Here is a 15,726-nt window from a genome sequence, read left to right as displayed (position 1 = left end):
CAATTCGCCCTGTCTCCCAGTGTTAACAAATCCTAAATTCCAGGATCTGGATCCCTATCTGCACCTTCGACAAAAACTAATCAGTTTTACCTTGGGCCAAACCTTTCATACCAAGTTTCATTGAAATCTGCCCATTAGTTTGAGATATATTGTTTACAACAAACAGGGGCGGAAACATTACTTGCACCTACCTTCTATGGTGGAGGTGAAAAAATTAAATGAAATAATTCAAAAACCCTTACCTCAATCACCCTGGAGTCAAAGTCTTCATAAGTTTCTGCAAATAAAAAGAAATGGGAACTTTCATTTGCATGAACTTTTTGATAATGCAATAAAATTACAGAACTTGACAATTAATTTCAAATTAAAACACTTGGACTGCTGACAGTTCAGAAGTACCAGTCTCTTTGCACTGACCATTTAAAGCAGTTTCCAGCTTACTCTGTAAATGATGAAGCAAACTTGATTACAAAATTAAAACTTCCTCTTGCTAACACAAGTCATTGCCAAGGCAATGGTCTCACTAGGGAGTTTGGAGGGTGGTGGAGTCAAGTGGAAAAGTGTCCACGTAAGGCTTCTCACACATGGCTCTCAGCACCCTGGTCATAGTCTCCATATGCATTAATGCATGAATGGGAGGAACGCCCATCTCTGGCCCTCCAGGATGTCCTTTACCTGAAGGGGTTGGGTGGGGATGCCATACCTAGACAGAGGCCAGGTGAAGGGCTTAACATTTGCCTGCTGGCTCCGAGATGGAGGGAAACCTGTAAAAGGAATGCACACTAAATGTATCACTTCAATTAGTTCACACATGCACTGATGCGTTGATGTGGAGATGGAGGGCCTGTCGCCGGTTGACACAGGACCATGGGGAGCAAGGACCTGAGCAGCAAGAAGTAGCAGGGCCCCATAAAGGTCACAATACTGGCAAACATGGAACACTGCAACAGCGAGCGTTGTTCTGACCATGGATATATCATTGGATGTGCTCTTATCTAGAGGTGACCGAAAGGCAATGCCAGAGGCACCCTCATATGCCCCAGGAAGTGGTTGCTCACATCTCCAGTAAGAGCTGTGGCCACAAGGGTGATGAGTAATGCAGAGCTTCTGGCCTGCAATGAATCGATGTGTTCTAGGTGTCCTTTAAAAATGGCACCTGCTCTTTCAACCCCATGAGGTAACGGCAGGTAGGTGGCTTCCTGCCTGCCTCTGCATGAAATTTGCTGAGCTCCTCGCGCATGCATAATAAATGAGCTGAAAAGTGGGTAGATCACGTGTGTTCACCCGCTCAACTGGAATCACGGCGACTTTCCTGCCTGCCACCGCACTTAGTCTCCATAACAGAAAATTCCACCCTTAATGTCAACAGGCTTTCCGGATCTATTGTCACACCTTTTTTCAGCAGTTCATATATTACATGTGAAATCCTTTGTTCAAATACTACACTAGGGATTTTCTTTGAAGTATACTGGGACCAGATCATTTCAAGTTGATTAATGTAACACTGTATCAACATAATAGGCAGATTGCTAGGTTATCGATCAGAAGTTCTGTTCCTTTGTGTGCCAGTCTGTAAGTATCCTCCATCATGAAATTTTAATGAAATATTGATCCAGGGATGAAATATCAATGTTGAATTAATATTTACAGCATCGTGAAGAACATAATGTAACAAACTAGATGTACATATTGATGTGCTCTTTGGTTTTATGGTTCTGCAGCAATTTATTAACAAATTTCTCAGAGAATTTAGGCCTAGAACCATTTTCAAAGGCATTTGGCATTTTCCTTACCCACATTTTTTTGAATAAATTTTTACTCTTATTGTTTTTTCTGCCAGTTTGTGGATATCACACTGCAGTTTCAGACATAGAAACATCAACATAAACTGAAACTACACTTTAAACGTGTCAAAGCGTGGATGCAGTCTTGGTGATCAGTGCCTGAGTGAACAGTCACTTCATGGAGTGATGCTGTCAAAGGGAACCAAATTACACACTGGACCAATACCCATAAAGCTGAAGCTATGCATTTAAAATTACTATGCCTCCCTTACCTCAATATCAGAACTGTAAACCAATGTTTGTTCCAGGGATAACCAGTAGTCAGTCTCTTTTAATCTAAACTAAGTAAGTGACATTGTAACAGTACCTTTATAGTGCACATTAAGTCTGCACCAAGTCCGTATCTACAGTAATAATGAAAGTAATTATATTCACTATACACAAGCATAGAAAGAGCCTTGGCACATTCAAATGAACCACAATATACCATGAGGCTGGATTTTGTGCGGATTAACAATGAGAACAACACTCAGCATTATAATGGAGTAAATGAACTCCATTAATTACAAGATTCTTAAACCAGTCAAGATTGACAAATCCTCACTGAGGCATGCAAATTATAAAGCTGGAAATATAAATTAGTTTTAAATCATATGCCAAAAGCAAGATAAAAATTGGGAAAGTTAGAAAGAATTTGAGGAGGGAAGTTAAGGGACATACAATTTAAAAAAAATTTCCAACACTAATTTTCTTGAGGGCATGATTACAAAATTACGTTTTCAGTGTCAGAGAAGTTGTTCAAGGGTAATCATCACTTTTTCAGCTGTTTTGTAGCTGGCTTGTGAGCAGGTAATCGAAGTTAAAGTTGTTACAGTCACTTTAATGTCGTAAAGGGTCTGTTGCTGAGGACAGCAACAGGGGATCCTCTGGCCCACTATTCACTGCCCGTCAACTTGAAAATGCTCCATTTATGCCCACTCTCTGCTTCTTGTCTGTTAACCAATCCTCTATCCATAATATAATTACCCAATATATTACCCCCAACTCCATAGCCCTTATCTTGCCTATTAACCTTTTCTGTGGCGTCGTATCAAATACCTTTTGGAAATCCAGGTATAATACATTGACTGGTCTCCTTTATCTATCCTTCTAGTTGCATCCTCAACAAACTCTTAATAAATTTGTCAAGCAGGATTTCTATTTCGTAAAACCATGCCAACTTGTTTTAAATCATACAATGTTTTTCTCAGTGCATTGTTAAGATTTCCTTAATAATAGATTCCAGCATTTTCCAATGACTCATGCTAGACTAACTGGTCTGTAGCTCACTGCTTTCCTTCTCTCTCCTTTCTTGAAAGGCGGTGTAACATTTGCCAACTTCCAATCTGATGGGACCATTCCCGAATCTAAGGGATTTTGGAAAATCATAGCTAGTTCATCCACTATATCTGCAGCTCTCGCTTTTAGAACACTGGGATGTAGGCCATTAGGTCCTGGTGATTTGTCAGATTTTATCCCTTAAGTTTTTCCAATACTTTTTCTCTGCTGATATTAATTTACTTACTTTCCTCACTCTTTTTAGCCTGTAGGTTATTGTCAATTTCTGGATGAAACTTGTGCCTTCTACTGTGAAGACAGACACAAGATATCTGTTCAATGCCTCTGCCATTTCCTCCCCCATGATAATTTCTCCTGCCTCTGCTTCTAAGGGACCAATACTTACTGTAGCTATTCTTTTCCTTTTTATGTGCTTATAAAAGCTCTTATCATCTGTTTTTATATTTCTGACTAGTTTAGCCTTATTCTATTTTCTTTTTTTAATCAACCTTCTGGTGTCCCTTTGCTGGTTTTTTAAACACTCCCAATCCTCATATTTGCTACTATATTTTGCAAGATTGTCAGGCTCTTTTCTCAACCTTAACTTCTTGAGTGAGTCACGGATGGGTCTTTCTTGCTGACTTTGTTTTTTTCAATGGAATGTATTTTTTTTAAAATTTTTTCTGGAATGTATTTTTGTTGAACATTTTGAGTTGTTTCCTTAAATGTCTCCCATTGTTCATTTACTGCTATACCTTTGAGTCTATTTATCCAATTAACCTTAGCCAATACTCCCCTCATACCCATATAATTAGCTTTAAGTTTAAGATTCTTGTTTGTGGTTAAACTATATCACTTTTAAACTAACAAGGAATTCAATGGTATTATGATCACTATTTCCCAGTGGATCTTTTATTATGACATTACTAATTGACCCTCCTTCATTACACAATTCTAGTTCTAAAATAGCTTTATTCCTGGTCGGTTCCACAACATACTGCTCCAAGAAAATGTCACAAAAATATTCTACAAGCCCATTTCCTAGATTACTCTTTCCAATTTGATTATCCCAGTCTATATGAAAATGAAAGTCCCCTGCAATTATTACATTGCCTTCTTACAAGCTCCAATAATTCCTTGTTTAATGGTCTGTCCAACAGTATAACTACTATTATGCAACCTATGAACTACTCCCACCAGTGTTTTCGAACTCTTGCTATCCTAATTTCCACCCGTACTGATTTTACTTTATAACCTTCTGAGGCCAGATCCTTAGAATAAAGCCCTGTCCACAGCACTAGTTAGACGACTGGCCAGGACATTAGTCCCAGCCCCATTTAAGTGAAACCCATCGCAACAGAATAGCTCACTTGTCCCAGAGTACGGATGCCGGAACCCCATGAATCGAAACCAATTCTTCTCAAACCACTCTTTCAGCCATGCTTTTAATTCTCTAATCTTCTTGACCCTATGCCAATTGGCACGTAGCCCAGGTAACAATCCAGAGATAATTAACACTGACATTGTGTTTTAATTTGGCCCCATAATTCCTCAAATTCTCTTAGCAGAGTGTCATTCCTGGTTCTACCAGTGTCATTGGTTCCCATGTGGACCACAATAACCCCTCACACTCCACGTTCCCCAACAGCTGCAATATGTCCTTAACCCTGGCACTGGGCATATGAACATATGAGTTAGGAGTAGGCTACTCAGCCCTTTGAGCCTGCTCTCCCATTCAATAAGATCATGGCTGAGATGGCTGTAACCTTCCGCCTACCTTCGCTAACCCTTCACTCCCTTGTTTATCAAGAATTCACCATCTCAACATTCAAAGACTCTGCTTCCACTGCCTTTTGAGGAAAGGAGATCCAGAAACCTATGACCCTCAGAAAAAATTGCTTCTCATCTCTGTTTTAAATGGACAACCCCTTGTTTTTAATTAGTGACCCCTAGTTCCAGGTTCTCCCACAAGAGGAAACATCCTGTCCCCATCCACCCTGTCAAGACCCCTCAGGATCTTATATGTTTCTATCAACTTGCCTCTTGCTCTTCTAAACTCCAGTGGATACAAGCCTAATGTGTCCAGTTTTTCCTCATAAGACAACCCGCCCATTCCTGGTATCAGTCTAGTAAACCTTGTGAACTGCTTCTAATACATTTACATCCTTCCTTAAATAAGGAGACCAATACTATACACAGTACTCCAAGTGTGGTCTAACCAACGTCCTGTACAACTGAAGCATAACCTCCCGACTTTTATATTTTGAGGGGAATTAGTAATAACATTCTATTAACTTTCCTAATTATTTACTGCACCTGAATACTAGCCTTTAGCCATTCATGCACTAGGACACCCAGGTCCCTCTGAATTTCAGTGCTCTACAATCTCACACCATTTAGATAATGTGCTTTTTTATTCTTCCTGCCAAAATAGACAAATTTCACATTTTCCCACATTATAGTCCATTTGCCAGACCTTTGCCCACTCAGTTAACTTATGTCCCCTTGTAGCCTTCTTATGTCCTCTTCACAACTTATTTTCCTACCTATCTTTGTGTTGTCAGCAAATTTAGCAACCGTACCTTCAACCAGTCATTTATATAAATTGTAAAAAGTTGAGGCCCCTGCATTGATCTCTGAGGCACACCACTCATTACATCCTGCCAACCAAAAAAAGACCCATTTATGGTACCCTCTGTTTCCCTTTAGCAAGCCAATCTTCTATCCATGTCAATATGTTACCCCCTCTCCCATGAGCTTTTATTTTCCGTAATAACCTTTAATGTGGCATTTTATCAAATGCCTTCTGAAATCTAAGTACAGTACATGCACCGGTTTCCCTTATCCACAGCACATCAAAGGACTCCAATAAATTGGTTAAACATGATTTCCCATGTTGACTCTGCCTGACTGCACTGAATTTTTCCAAGTGCCCTGCCATCACATCTTTAATCATAGCTTCCAAAATTTTCCCTATGACAGATGTTAAGCTAACTGTCCTGTAGTTTCCTGCTTTCTGTCTCCCTCCCTTTTGAATAAAGGAGTTCATTTGCTATTTTCCAATCTGAAGGCACCTTCCCCAAATCCTAGCCACTCCTTTGAAGACCCAAGGATGAAGTCCATCGGGACCTGGGGATTTGTCAACCCACAGCTCCAACAATTTGCTAAGTACCACTTGCCTGATGATTGTAATTTTCCTGAGTTCCTCCTGCCCTTCCATTTCCTGATTTACAGCTATTTCTGGGATGTTACTCGTATCCTCTATAGTGAAAACTGATGCAAAAAACCTGTTCAATTCATCTGCCATCTCTTTATTTTCCATTATTAATTCCCCAGATACACTTTCCTTAGGATCAACACTCACTTTGTTAACTCTTATGATATTTAAGTATCTATAGAAGCACTTACTATGTCTTTATATTTCTAGCTAGATTTATCTCGTACTCTGATCTTTCCCTCCTTAGTAATCTTGTCATTCTTTCAGATTCTTTATATTTTATTCAATCTTCAGACCTGCCACCCATCTTTCCACAATTATATGCTTTTTCTTTCAGTTTGATATTAGCTTTAACTTTTTTAGTTAGCCATGGATGGTGGACCCTCCCCTTGTAATTTTTCACTCTCACTGGAATACATCTATTCTGTGTTTCTGAAATATCCCTTTAAGTGGCTGCCACTGCGTCTCTATTGACCTATCCCAATTCAATTTAGCTAGCTCTGCCTTCATTCCCACATCATTGCCCTTATTTAAGTTTAAAGTATTAGTCCAAGGCCCACTCTTCTCTCCCTCAAACTTAATGTAAAATTCAATTATAATATGATCACTGTTACCCTGGGGCGCCTTCACTTTGATGTTATCAATTAATCCTGCCTCGTTGCACAATATCAGGCCTAGTATAGCCCGCTTTCTGATTGGCTCCAGAACGTGCTGTTCTAAGAAATTATCCCAAAAACATTCTATGAACACATCTAGCTACCTTTGCCCATCTGATTTTTCCAGTCTATATGTAGATTAATATGCCCCATCAGGCGGAATTTTCCGCACCTGCCCGCCACGATCTTCCTGTCCCGCTGCAAGTCAATGGACTTCTGGATATGGCGCCGCCTCACCCGTGGCGGGTCCCGCCCACGACAGGCTGGAGAATCTCAGTCATCATTATCGTCATAGCTTTGACATGCTCCCATTATATCTTCCTTTATACACTGTCCTACCATCTAGTTACAATTAGGGAGCCTGTACACCACTCCCACAAGTGACTTCTTGCCTTTATCATTTCTCATCTTAACCCAAAACACTTCTACATCCTAGTTTGCTGAACTTAGTTCATCCCTCTCTAATGCGCTAACACCATCATTAATTAGCAGAGCTACCCCTGCGCCTTTTCCGAGCCTCCTGTCCTCCCGCGCCTTTTCCTAGCCTCGTATCCTTCCTAAAAGTAGTGCACCCTTTAATATTCAGGTTCCAATCTATGTCATCCTACAGCCAGGCAGGCAACACAACCTTCGGAGCTCCCAGTCTTGGCTGCAGAGAACAGTATCTAACCCCCTGACAATATATTCTCCTATCACATTCCTCTTTACATCCCCCCACAACTTGAATGGCATCCTTCAATATCATGCCTTGGTCAGTCTGCTCATCCATCTTGCAGTCCTTTTCCTCATCCACACAGGTAGCAAGCACTCCGTACCTGTTGGACCAAGTCAGGGGCTGAGGCTCCTCCAGCACTACATGCTGGTTCCCCATACCTGCCTGACTCAAAGTCACATCCTCCTGTCCCTGACCATTGACTAAGTCTATTATAGACTAAGGGACGTGACCACCTGCTAGAATAAAGTTTCCAGGTAACTATCCCCTTCCCTGATGTGTCGCAATGTCTGCAGCTCGGCCTCCAGCTCAATGTCTTTGAGCTTAACTTCCTCAAACCATATCCATCCTCCATTCTGAAGCCCACAAAAAAAGGTAGGCAGCTGTCAGAACGGCGAGAGTTTTTCCTTCACTGTTGTCACCCAAATCTGGGCCTTTGTTTAAAAAATAACGTAGGGTACATAGTACAAATTTAAAATGAATCCAGGAAAAACAAACACTGTGGATATTAAACTTTTCTTTAATCATTCTTTGCATGTGAGCATCACTGGAAATGCCAGCATTTATTGCTCATCCCCAGTGGCTGTCGGGAAGGTGAGCCGCCTCCTTGAACCGCTGCAGTTCATGTGGTGTAGGTACACCCACAGTGCTGTTAGGAAGGGAGATCCAAGATTTTGATCCAGCGACAATGATATAATTCCAAGTCAGGACAGGTGTGTGTCTTGGAGGAGGAATGTGCAGGTGGTGATCATCCACATGTCCTAGGTGACAGAGGTCACAGATTTGGAAGGTGCTGTTGAAGGACGTTTGGTGAGTTGCTGCAATGTATCTTGTAGATGATACACACTGCTGCTGCACCGGCAGTGGAGATGTTAATGTTTAAGGTGGTGGATGAAGTGCTGCTCAAGCTGCTTTGTCTCAGATGGAGTTGAGCTTCTTGTTAGAGCTGCACTCGTCCAGGCAAGTGGACATTCCTTCACACTCCTGACTTGTGCCATGTAGACGATGGATAGGATTTTGGGAGTCAGGAGGTTCCTCCTGAGGACCCAGCATCACAGTTGTCAGTCTTCAGCCAATTTAATTCACTCCTCGTGACATCAAGAAACGGCTGAAGGCACTGGATACTGCAAAGGCTATGGGCCCTGACATAATTTCGGCAATAAAACTAAAGACTTGTGCTCCAGAACTAACTGCGCCCGTAGCCAAGATGTTCCCGTACACCTACAACACTGGCATCTATCTGGCAATGTTGTGAAAAACTGCCCAGGCGTGTCATGTCCACAAAAAGGACAAATCCAACCTGGCCAATTACCGCCCCTTCAGTCTACTCTCGATCATCAGTAAAGTGATGCAAGGGATCATCGAAAGTGCTACCAAGCAGAACTTACTCAGCAATAGCAAGCTTACTGACGCTCAGTTTGGGGTCTGCCAGGACCACTCAGCTTCTGACCTCATTATAGCCTTAGTCCATACATGGACAAACGGACAAAAGAGCTGGTCAAAAGAGCTGAACTTGAGGTGAGGTGACAGTGACTGCCCCTGACATCAAGGCAGCATTTGCATTTGACCAAATGTGGCATCAAGAAACCCTAGGAAAACTGGAGTCAATGGGAATCAGGGGGAAAACTCTCCAATGGTTGGAGTCATACCTAGCACAAAGGGAGGTGGTTGTGGTTATTGGAGGTCAATCATCTAAGTCCCAGGACATCACTGCATGAGTTCCTCAGGGTAGTGTCTTAGGCCCAACAATCTTCAGCTGCTTCATCAATGACCTTCCCCCCATCATAAGGTCAGAAGTGGGGATGCTCGCTGATGATTGCACAATGTTCAGCACCATTTGCAACTCCTCAGGTACTGAAGCAGTTCGTGCCCATATGCAGCAAGACCTGGACACCATTCAGGCTTGGGCTGATACATGGCAAGTCACATTCATGCCACAAAATGACCATCTCCAAAAAGAGAAAATCCAGCCATCTCCCCCTGACATTCAATGGTATTACTATCACTGAATCCCCCACTATCAACATCCTGGGAGTATCTATTGACCAGAAACTGAACTGGACCAGCCTTATAAAAACTAAGGCTACAAGCGCAGTTCAGGAGCTGGGAATTCTGCAGACAGTAACTCATCTCCTGACTCCACAAAGCCTGTCCACCATCTACAAAGCACAAAGTCAGGAGTGTGGTGGAATATTCTTCACTTGCCTGGATAAGTGTAGCTCCAACAACACTCAAGAAGCTCGACACCATCCAGGACAAAGCAGCCTATTTGATTGGCACCCCATCCACAAACATCCACTCCCATCACCGCCGATCCACAGTGGCAGCAGTGTACAGCTACAGTGTACTGCAAGCAGCATGTACAAAATGTACTGCAGCAACTCACCAAGGCTTCTTTGACCCTTCCAAACCCGTGATGTGCACTACCTAGAAGGACAAGGGCAGCAGATGCAGGGGAGCACCACCTGCAGTTTCTCCTCCAAGCCACTCACCATCCCAACTTGGAACTATTTCGCCATTCCTTCGCTGTTGCTGGGTCAAAATCCTGGAACTCCCTCCCTAACAGCACTGTGGGTGTACCTACACCATATGGACTGCAGCAGTTCAAGAAGGCAGCTCACCACTACCTTCTCAAGGGCAATTAGGGATGGGGAAAAAAAAATGCTGGCCTAGCCAGTGATGGCCAAGTCCCGTGAACAAATAAGAAAAAGAGTACTTAAAGCTCAGGTATTATCAAAAGATACCAGTATAATATATATTATAATGTCACTTATTAAAAAGCTACATTATGCTAAGGAAAAGAGTTGGTTCCATCAAAGTCTGAGCCAAGATTATCCTGTAAAAGAGGGCAGAGTGCAAAATATCACAAACATCTGGTTACACGATGCAAGCTATATAGAGAATGTCAGTAGAAAACTCCAACTGACAATCTCAAATGAACAATGCTATAGAACAAGAAACTCAGTCTTGTTTAGCCCAAACTAAAAGGCCCATTTTCTTATTTAAATAATCATCTATATAAAAAAAAATCTGATGCAACTAATGCACTTTGCACACCATCAAACAGCATTTTTGTTCTATTGCGAGTTTAATAAATAAGACCACTCTGGTGTAAATTACACAACCATCTTATGATTGGTAAATGGTAAATTGGTAAACAATTCCAAACTAGTCTCATTATGCATCTAAATATCTTAATTAGCCTGTTGCTATCTTTTATGGCAGAAAAATGACAAGTGTAATTTTAAATCACCAATGTAGATGGTTCAACATATCGATTTGTTAGTTCAATCTTCAAAAGAAATCCTTCACATTTTCACCCCCGTCTTGAGCCATGCACTTTTCTCCAGAGAGGACAGACAGATTACTTGCTCTGAACTATCTGAGTGACTGCTGAGATCAATGGCAGCACTATTGCATATGATTCAAATAGCCTTGGGTTCAAGCCACACAGCAAAGACTTTGAGCATGTAATCCAGGCTGACACTTCAGTGCAGTTCTGATGGAGTGTTGCATTATTTGGAAAGGTTGCCTTTCAAATAACCCATTAAACCCAGGCCTTCTCACGATTGTAAAAAATATCCGATGGTACAATTTGAAGAATAGGAGTTCTCCTAACGTATTGGCCAACATTTATTGATCCTCAAGCAATACCACCAAAAACAGGTTGTTATCTGGTTATTTACTCACTGCTTTTTTGGGGGACCTTGCTGTGCATGAAATAGCTGCCGTATTCACCAGAAAGACAGTGAATAAGCTTTAATAACTTGAATGGCTGCGAAGCTCTTTGGGATGTCCTGAATCATGGAAGATGCTGTACAACTGTAAATACCTAGCATTACATTAGAGGGTTTTTGTCAATATAAAGATTAAATTTGTTTTATTACTGTATCCATACACAGCTGGACTGGGACCCCACATTGCCAACTAAGGAAACTTAATTTTTCCAATAAAAACCATAAACATTGAAGCTCTAGCATCTGAACCTCTTTAGTCTTCATAAAACTTCTCGTGGTAGATCTTAGCCAAATTTGGCTTCCTGATGTGGTGCTTCATAAACCAGTGACCCATACAATAAATCTGTATGCAGAGGACAACAGTGCTCTGCAAGCTATCCACACATTATTGATCTGCAGATCCTGCTCACATCTGCATTCAATTTTCTAATAAATATCTATGTTCCTGATGTTTGGAGCTCTGCATCAGAGGCACTATTTCATAAAATCTACTCCTTAACAGAAAGTAGTTTCTCATTAATTTCTGGTGACAAGAAACATAAGGCCCTGAGGGGATTTGATAGGGGACACAGTTTAAGAGTCAGAGGTCTACCGTTAAGATGGAGACAAGGGGAAATTTTCTCCGAGGGTCGTTAGCCTGTGGAATTCTCTTCCCCAGAAAGCAGTGGAGGCTGGGTCACTGAATTAATTGAAGGCAGAGTTAGACAGAGTTTTGATAGACAAGGGAGTCAAGGGATATTTGGGGTGGGGGGGGGTGGGGGGGTGTAGATGGTCAATCGGAGTTGAGACCACAACCGGATCAGCCATGATCTTATTGAATGGTGGAGCAGGCTCAAAGGATTACTCCTGCTCCTAAGTCCTATGTTCCTGTTTTCCAAAGTTTCACAAGTTCAAAGCAACCTATTAGACTCACCATAGTGATGTCCCCAACCTTCAATATAGCCAGTGTTGACATATATAGCTCGTTCTGTCAATGAGCATCTCTCATTGTTTTGAACAAGGATAAAAGTGTCCAGCCCAGATACTGACCTTGATGATTGAACAATATTAAAAAGTTCAGCACCCGCACTCTGCCTCCCCCATGAATTCAGAGCTTCCTCTGACAGGTTAATTGTGGGGTCTAGCTCAGCCTATATTAAATAGTCAATACCAGGGGTGAGAATGGCAGAGGGCAAAAAGAAGTCTGAAAATTAGTGGCCAAAAACAAAAACATTTGAAACATTTTTGTGACAAGGGTTCTCATAATTGTAGCACTTCTTATGATCTGTAATGAATGCAATGCTTCTAGGCCACTTCAAAATGGGTAAAAACATTAGTTTTTCCCCTTTGTTTACCTTCTATTACTGTCAAGACTGCAGACGAATGCTGTTGTATCAAACCACCAAAGTAACCTCAGCATTTCAGTATTCAATGCAGTTAGTGCATGTCATACAGGATGAAATCCATACTAACAACCAAACATGACCTTGCTGGATTATATACATGAAAAGCGAAGCAAAGGAATACGGCAGTTTCACAATCCATTTTCCAAAGCAACCCCATTGCAACTCACCACCTTCTCAAGGGCAATTAGGGATGTGCAACAAAGGCTGGCCTTGCCAGTGATGCCCACATTCCAGACACAAATATAAGAAACTCAATATGATCCCAGACGCCAACAAAAACAAAACTTCAATACAGCAGCATCTGGTATGTCATTATTAAAGTTCTTGTATTATAAGTTCAACATGTAATACATCATGTGAATATGAAAATCTCTGTTTTTAAGGTACTTCGAAAAATATTATTTTATGTGCTCATGTAGATTTCAACCAAGCTCTCTATATTCCACGATGACAGAAGAGTCAATGAAGCCCCTTTGCCCCACCTCCAACCCACACACTGCAATCAGCTCCTCTCCCCCGACGATACAAACCACTCTTCACAAACTGCCTCACTCACACACACTCAGCAGTCCCTCTTTCCAAACACCTTCCCTCTCACTCACCACCATTTCCCCCACTCAACCCTTCATCCCACCCAGACCCACTCACTCTTCCCCTCCTCAATCTCCAATGCTCTTCCGCATGGGGATTTCTCTACCTTGCCTGGACTCAGCTCCTCATCGCTGCCCCTGCCCCCCTGCTGTTAGCAGGCAGCTGAGCTCCTCCTGAGTCTGCATCACTTGGATCCAGACTGCCAAGAAAGAGTAAGCCACCATCCTAGGGGTACAGGGACTGAGCTCGGAGGATTCAGATCCCGGCGGGCCAGGAAGTGCAGCCTCCTCCATCAGTGGACACTTGGGTAGTATAGGGGATTCTGATAAACCGAGCTAGAGCAAAGTGACAACTGCTACCTCTGCATCTCTCCCCGCTGTGTCAGAGCTGGAGCTGGATTGTAACTGAACCTTTGAATTATTATGACATTCATGGCACATATTGGGTGGCTCTTTCTCTAGGTTTTGGGGGCTTAAAGTTAAGCCTTGTGCATACATATATGTGTGAACTGAGTTAACTGCTGCACTTTTGCCTTCTTGCTGGAAAAACGACGTGACTTGCACCATCAGTCACTTCTTAACCTCTCTGAAATCAAGATGAAAGATCCTCCTGGGTATTAGCAGAGGCTTTGATGTCTAACCACTTGTATTTAAAAAAAAAAAATCCTTTGTTCAACCTTTGAAATTGGAGAGCTTAAAATATGAGTGGTCCACGATCAAATAAGTAACCGAAGAGTAATCCTTTTTGTCCTTTTGCTATTCCAAGCAGCTTTCGCACAGGGTCAGGAGTGATTGCCTCAGGTTTACAAATGGCTGATATGGTGACTCCAACAACCTGCCCCTAACCCAAAGCCTGCCCCTCCCTTGCACCCGTTGGTTCAAATGGGTGAAACATCACAGGAGTACCTTCACCCATTGGTCGGTCAGAAAGTCACACACAGAGCAGCAGCCTTGGTAAGTAGGACTTGGTGAGTATTTCTACTATTCTCTAAAATAGAGGAAGTAAAAGCAAAGGGAGTAAGGGTAAGTCACGGCAGGGCAGCTCGGTCACGTGGAGTGCTCTTCCTGTGCAATGTGGGAAGTCAGGGACACTTCTAGTGTCCATGGCGACCATGTGTGCAAGAAGTGTCTCCAGCTGTAGCTACCTGAAATCCACATTTCGGATCTGGAGCAGCAACTAAAGTCACTGTGGAACATTCGCAAGGCTGAGAGCTTCGTGGATAGCATGTACAGTGAGGTGGTCACACCGCAGGTAATGAGCGCACAGGCAGAAAGAGACGGCCAGACAGAGTAACGGCACTAGGCAGGTAGTGCAGGAGTTGCCCGGGTCCATCTCTCTCTGACAGATTTTTCATTTTGGATACTGCTGCTGGAGATGGTTACTCAGGGGAATGCAGTAAAAGCCAAGTCCTTGGCACCACAAATGGCTCAGCTGCACAGGATGAGGGGGGAGAAACAAAAAGAGTGGGAGAGCAATAATGATAGGGGATTCTATCAGAAGGGGAACAGATAGACATTTTTGCGGCCGCAGTTGTGACACCAGGATAGTGTGTTGCCGCCCTGGTGCCAGGGTCAAGGATGTCACTGAGCGGCTGCAGCAGATTCTGAAGGGGGAGGGTGAGCAGCCAGAGGTCGTGGTCCATATCAGTACCAACAACATAAGTAAAAAGAGGGATGAGGTCCTGCAAGCAGAAAATAGGGATCTAGGAAATAAATCAAAAGCAGGCTCACAAAGGTAATAATCTCAGAATTATTCCCAGTGCCATGAGCTAGCAAGGTCAGGGATAGAAAAATAGACCAGATGAATGCGTGGCTGGAGAGATGGCGTACGAGGGAGGGATTAAGATTTCTGAGGCATTGGGACCGATTCTGGGGAAGATGGGACCTGTACAAGCTGGATAGGTTACATCTCAGCAGGACTGGGACCAATATCCTCGCAGCGGTATTCATTAGTGCTGTGGGGAGGGTTTAAACTAGAGTGGCAGGGGGATGGGAACCTGAGTGGGGAGACACTAGAGAGGGAAACAAAGATAGAAAAGTGAAAAGCAAAAGTGGAAGGCAAAGGAAACAGGGGCTAGCAGCAAACAGGGCCATAGTACAAAAAAGTGTGTGTAAAAAGACAAGTCTAAAGACATTGTATCTGAATGTGGGGCATTCGTAATAAGGTAGACAAATTAACAGCGCAAATAGATGTAAACGGGAATGATATGATTGCGATTACAGAGAGATGGCTGCGGGGTGACCAAGGCTGGGAACTAAATATCCAAGGGTATTCGATATTTAGGAAGGACAAGCAAAAAAGAGGAGATGGGGCGGCATTATTAGTTA

General features: G+C 42.6%; 1 protein-coding gene across 2 annotated transcripts in view; it reads right to left on the bottom strand.

Annotated features, from left to right (window-relative positions):
- Positions 1-15,726, bottom strand: part of mrps5 (mitochondrial ribosomal protein S5) — a 155,764-nt gene that overhangs the window by 85,421 nt on the left and 54,617 nt on the right. For both annotated transcript variants that reach the window (XM_078542631.1, XM_078542633.1), the window contains exon 5: positions 243-277. In XM_078542631.1, coding sequence (XP_078398757.1) covers positions 243-277 — 35 coding nt within the window. The remainder of the gene's footprint in view (positions 1-242; positions 278-15,726) is intronic.

The sequence above is a fragment of the Cetorhinus maximus genome, chromosome 5, assembly GCF_964194155.1.
Source record: "Cetorhinus maximus chromosome 5, sCetMax3.hap1.1, whole genome shotgun sequence".
Classification (NCBI taxonomy): domain Eukaryota; kingdom Metazoa; phylum Chordata; class Chondrichthyes; order Lamniformes; family Cetorhinidae; genus Cetorhinus; species Cetorhinus maximus.
Note: the sequence above shows the minus strand (reverse complement) of the source record. Positions and strands in the feature narration are given on the sequence as shown.